This window comes from Mus pahari, chromosome 10 (assembly GCF_900095145.1).
Source record: "Mus pahari chromosome 10, PAHARI_EIJ_v1.1, whole genome shotgun sequence".
Taxonomy (NCBI): Eukaryota; Metazoa; Chordata; class Mammalia; order Rodentia; family Muridae; genus Mus; species Mus pahari.
Genome location: NC_034599.1, coordinates 49,144,810 through 49,151,001, shown reverse-complemented (window position 1 = coordinate 49,151,001; position 6,192 = coordinate 49,144,810). Strand labels below are relative to the sequence as shown.

The following is a 6,192-nucleotide window of genomic DNA, read 5'->3' as shown; positions in this document are numbered from 1 at the left end:
TTTCTTTCTTTCTTTCTTTCTTTCTTTCTTTCTTTCTTTCTTTCTTTCTTTCTTTCTTTCTTTCTTTCTTCTAGACAGGGTTTCTCTGTGTAGCCCCGAATATCCTGGAACTCACTCTGTAGACCAGGCTGGCCTTGAATCCAGTCATCTACTGCCTTTGCCTCCTGAGGGCTGGAATTAAAAAGCCTTATACCACCACTGCTGCTGCCTGGCTAAATACTCAGACTCTTAACCCATGTATTGTCTAGCAAGCTTCATTTTTCAGTATATACAAATCTTCATTATAATATCTTTTTAAATAAATGTTTTCATTTTGGCCAGGTATGGTGACACACACCTTTATTCTCAGCATTTGGGAGGCAGAGGCAGGCAGATCTCTGTGAGTTCGAGGCCAGCCTGGTCTACATAGCAAGTTCCAGGCCAGCCTGGTGCTACATAGTGAGACCCATTTCAAAATGTTTTCATTTTGATAATTTTTATGTTTTATGGTAGGGAAATACTATACTAGTAGGGGAATAATGCCTCCTAAATATAAGCCATTTATAGTACTGTCTTTGTGTTTCATGGAGTTTGACTATTAAGTAAATATTTGTAGACAAGTCTTTTTTTAGTCAAGCCAATACTTGGCTTCATGTAGATTAGATGTTATGTAATCTTCTTCCACTTTTGATCTAAATGTAAAAACAGCCTAAAATGCTCAAAGGAAGAACAACAACTGTTGTTATTTCATTTAAAAATTTGTGTGTTTGTGTGTGCGTGTGTGTAGGACAACACTAAAAAATTCACTCTTTATATTATGCACACACAGCCAGTTTATTTGAAAACACTTGCAGAGCATCTGTGATGTACTGCTATAAATGGTATTTTGTTGACAACACATATTTTAAAGATTAAAAGTTGATATATCTGATATTTTGAAGAACTATGTATTTGATCAAATCTGCTTCTTTAAATCTTTGAGCAAAGGTGTTCCAGGATAGCCTGAGCAAAGCCGTTTAACACTGTCTCAAAAACCACAAAGCACAACCACATGTGTGTTTGAAGATGCTGTGGTGACACTCATGTGTGTTTGAAGATGCTGTGGTGACACACATTGCTTTGTCTGCTGACCTACGAAGTTAACAGAACAAATGCAAGCTACAAGTTTGCTGTGTGACATAGACCACATACAATTCCCTCCCCTTTCCCCTGGGTTCTCACTCTGCATAATCCTACCATTGTCTATGTTAGCAAGGCTGTAAGCTGGACACTGCTCTCTGCTGAAACCAGATCCTGGTACGTGAGCCCTAGTGTAGGCTGTGAGTTCTACATTGTAATAATTGAGTTCTTAGGTTTGTATTACCTCACAAGATTTTTGCTCAAGACTCCTTTTCATAAACTGAGCCTTCTAAAAGCAGTGGAGTGTTTTGAGACTGGACATTATCCTCACAAGACCCTCTCTCAGATGAGAGAAAGCCATGCCTGGTTCTAGTCAACTCATTCTGTCAACTGGGCTGTTCACAACCAAGAACTTTCAGATAAGAGCAGCAGACAGCCATACAGTTTCATTAGCTTGTCACCTGTTACGGTTCCTATGCTTATAACAGACAGACAAACTGACTTTTATTCCAGACTCTTAGAAATGAGCGTGTAGCCTCACTTTTAGTGGAGCCGTGATGACGGATCAAGAGTAGCAACTGTGAAGTCATGTGCTTCTCCTTCATGAAGAGGTGGAGAGTCTCATGTGATCTTTGCTTTTGTTTTAAATCACCTTGAGTGACTCACATATAGACTCCAGAAGATATTTAAAAAGATTGAATATGAAAGCACAATTTTTTGGCATTGTTAAGAAGTTCACTGTGTTCTTACGGTCTGTTGTAGGTCCTGGCTACTGTCTGGGAATTGGGCCCCTCATTTCCCATGGCAGATTCTTGTGGATGGGGATTGGAAGTGCCTGCAACTACTACAATAAGATGTATGGAGAGTTCATGAGAGTCTGGATCAGTGGAGAGGAGACACTCATTATCAGCAAGTGAGTCTGTGAATAATAAGCAAGGCTATCGTGGCCGAGGGTGCAGCTCAGCGAGAACGTGTACTTAGTGTGCCAGGCCCGGGCTCCCCTCTCAGTACTCACCCACCGCCTGTGCTCCGACTACTTCTGCTGCCCCCTTAAAATCAAGGCTGAAGTTTTCCCTAGTTTTAAAAATAATATTGAGTTTTCTCTATAAAAAGTCACTTCATTTTGATAGCTTGATATTTCGATAAAGCCACATTGTTTTCCCCTCCACAAAATGAAGGTGACAAATGGCCATGTGGCACTCTGATACTGTGGAAAAGCAAAATGGTCAAAATTTCCTTGAGTTGAAGCCAGAGACACATAGATAAAGAACCATAGGAAGTTGGGAAATCATTCAAAATTTCTCTGAGTCACAAATGTGGACACTTGGAGACCAGATGGCTTGGTTTTTGCCAAACACGCTTTAGGGAAGACATACCATGTTTTCTGCTTCTCTTTGCTTTCGGTATTATTTCTACAAGTAAGCAAATAGAAAAGCGAAAGCAAAAACAGTCCCCCAAATCCTTAAATAACAACACAGCAGAAGCTGATATGTGACCAGTAGCTTTCAGTTTACCCTGCAGGCTACTGAAGACTGGGCAAAGCCATCTGAAACCAACTGTCCAATCAATGGCTGTTAGCCAGTGTCTGGGCAAAGCCATCTGAAACCAACTGAGATCAGTAGTACCCATTAAAAACCAAAGTTCTCCTTCCTGAGTTGTTATGCTTTGCTGGATTGCATTCATCCTGGAATTTACTAAGGTCTTGTCGACTGTTAAGGAGGAACTGCTTTCTTTTTTAAAAGATTCATTTATTTATTCTATGTATGTGAGTGCTTTCTCTGCATGTATACATGCATGCCAGAAGAGGGCATCAGATTTCCCTATAGATGGTTGTAAGCTACCACGTGGGTGCTGGGAATTGAACTCAGGACCTCTGGAAGAACAGCCAGTGCTCTTAACCACTGAGCCATCTCTCCAGCCCAGGAACTGTTTTCTTGTTCATTTGTTTTCTTGTCCTTTTATCAAATATAACAGTATCCTTGAAGTGCAGTTCTTTGAAGTAAATACTGAAAGAAGGGCATACAGGTGAAAAATACAATCCTAGAATTCCAAATATTTCAGTCTACCCAATCATGTTCTTCTGGATCTATTTAATTCCCTCGTTTTGGCCTGAGGTGCCCTTCTGATGTTGTTGCTCTCTGAAGAATGGCCAAGGCAGACTACTTCTACAGAGCCCTGAGCAGCTGTGGTGGGCGATGGGCGTGGGGCGTGTCTCCCTCCTCATGGAGCAGCACAGAGGTTTTCTGGCAGGCTTCCTTCACTAGCAACAGCTGCACCGCTTAGAACCTGTTAGAACTACACATGCTTGTACCCCACCAGGACCTACTAAAAGAACATCTGGATTAGGCCCCCAGCAGTCTGCTTTCACCAAGTTTGCAGATGGTTCAGGTGCATTGCTCCAGCGTGACTAGACCACAATGATGCTTTGGTTTGATACATTAAGATCTATTGCAGTCTGGTCATTCTAATTCAAGCAAATTAGAAATGTTTTCTCTACATCTTTAGCGTTTTGTAACCAATGCCATTTAGGACTGTCCTGCGTTTTCACACACCCCTCCCCGCCCCCCCGCCCCCGGCACAGAGAAAGGTCTTCTAGCCCTACTCTCCTTAGCCTGGCTTTCCTTCCGCTCCCCAGTTTCCCTTGGCAAACAGGTGATACTTATTCAAACACAGATCCACCTGAGCACTGTGCTCGTGAGTGATGCTTTAGATTAGCCAGGGGCACGCAGGAATTCTAGGGCATGGGCCCTGACCTAGCCTGGCTGTGGACAGATACCAGCCCTGCTGAAGCTTTCCATGTGATCCCAGAGAGCTGTGGGAAAAGCGTAGCAAACTCCCCCCCCCCCCCCGGAAAGAAGGGAAGCTGCTCCTGGGGCAAGAGTGCCTTTCTCTGGGACGAAAGCAAAGAACTAAGCAGCGCTGGGTAGTTTTCCTCTTACTGTGCTATGCTTGAGTCTAGCCAAGGAGAGACTGGTAGAAGACTAGATTTCAAGTGAAGAGTAATGAATCGGAAGACACAGTAGTAGGTAAAGTTTCTCGCAGCGAGTGGACATTTAGAAACTTAGGTCACCAGACAAATTCACAGGTGTCCACACGCAACTCCTAAGGTGGGGTCCTTGTCACAGCCAGGGTTACCTACCCTTCTTCGGGAGGAAAGCGACCCTTAGTGGCCCTGGCCAGGGCAGTACTGACTCGTACAGAGGCACTGACTTGACCAGCCTCCCCTTCCCCCAGATCTCTCAGATCTCTTCTTGTTCTGTTCCCTCCGGCCTTTCACTTGTGGGAGTCTTTGTGTTCTCCTTAATTGCCTCCCAGCCCTCCATGCTGTTGTTAAAAGGCTGAGCTCCCCTCTGGAATAGGACTTGTTTGTCCCTATCTCCCTCCCTTGCCCGCTCTTCAAGTCCTTTTGAGAACTACCTGTGCCTCTTGAAACCACCCCATCGGACCTCAGAAAGATTGTTATTTTGCCCGAGTTCTTTTCCATTTGAAAAGTTTGAGGCTTAGACTCATTACAACTATGTGATGACTGCAGCCCAGCTTTCCAACTAGCCTTGTCCCAAAGGAGCAGAGGCTGCAGAATTTCAGGGTAGGCAGTCAGGAGTGCTGCTTGCATGCTGCCTGGACATCTTGGAGACTTTGAGGTAAAGCCCTGAGATGCAGATGCTTATGGAATCTGCACTGAAGCATACATAGTGCCCTTGGGCAGTTTATGTCCCACACCAGGGTCTACGGATGCTGTATTATTATATGCCTAGTATGTGTGTATACAAAAATAAAATATTTTGAGCATCACTCATGAGGGATAATTAACAATTAACATGGGAATGAAAGTTTTATCTGCATACCTGTCTTAATTATGTGTAAATTTACAAGGAATTTGTTGAACGTATATTAAGAGCTTCTGTACTAACAGTAATAATTGACTTTCTGTTCCTTTGATAAATGAGAAGGCATTACATACCAGGCTCTGCTCTAGGAACACAGCAGTATTCCACTTGGAGAATAAGAACAGCTCAAAGCTCCTATTCTTAAGGGAGAGCTCGCTGTTAGTATACTAGGAATAGAGAAGTGAAATGCACAGTATAGCCATGTGTTCCTTAATACGGTGCACCCTGAGAGAGGACACATTGTCCCTGTAGAGTATATAAAATGACCATGATGGTTGTCAGACATAATCTCCTGGGGTCACATTGTTAACTGTGCAGCCTGTCTGTGACGTAAATGCCATTATGGAGTGTATACATGATGAGAAGCTGTTTAGTTTGTCTGAGATTCGGAGTTTTTCTAAGCTAGGGGTTTTAAATGATAAGTTGAGACAGTCCTAAGAAAACCAAGTAGCTAGGTACTATATGGGGGGAAGCTGGAAAAATAAAGGTTGGGGTTGGGGTTAGTTGTAGGGACTGTAGTATAATTGTGCATGGGTGGTTTGGGGCAGGCCTCCCCGACTACAGACTTAGGAGGAGAGATGGGCAGGTGATTCAATGGATATGGTTGGAAGAGTAAACGATGATTCCCGACATCAACAAAAGGCTTCCATGTGTACACCCACACATGTATGCCTACAGAGATGAAGACATGGGCACACACACACACACACACACACACACACCACAAATGGAAAAATAAAATAAATATACTTTTCAAAAGACTTGAAGTGAGGACATGATCCTGGTAGAAATCTGGAGAAAATGTGCATTGTACAGAAGGAACAGGAGGCACAGAGGCCCGGAGACAGAGCCTGTCTAAACTGTTCAAGAAACAGCAAAGATGGCAGGGGAACTGAAAGGAAGCACAGAAGCAAGTAGAGACAATAAGGCATCTGATCATGGGACTCCTATGAGTTGTGGTGGGGATGGAGAACTCCAGAGGGAACTGCTGATGAAGGAGAAAAGGTGTGTGTGTGTGTGTGTGTGTGTGCACTGCATGTGTGCTGTGCGTGCTGTGTATGTGTATGTAGTGTGCGTGTGCTGTGTGTGTATGGTATATGTGCTCTGTGTGTGTGTGTGTGTGTGTGTGTGTGTGTGTGTGTGTGCTGGGTGTGTTTGTATGTGCTGTATGTGTGTGCTGTGCTGTGTGTGTGTGTGTGTGTGTGTG

At 43.7% G+C, this 6,192-nt stretch overlaps 1 protein-coding gene across 1 annotated transcript in view; it reads left to right on the top strand.

Annotated features, from left to right (window-relative positions):
- LOC110328587 (aromatase) overlaps positions 1-6,192 on the top strand; it is a 26,139-nt gene that overhangs the window by 4,061 nt on the left and 15,886 nt on the right. The window contains exon 2 of the mRNA XM_021208009.1: positions 1,861-2,011. Within this exon, the coding sequence (XP_021063668.1) occupies positions 1,861-2,011 (151 nt within the window). The remainder of the gene's footprint in view (positions 1-1,860; positions 2,012-6,192) is intronic.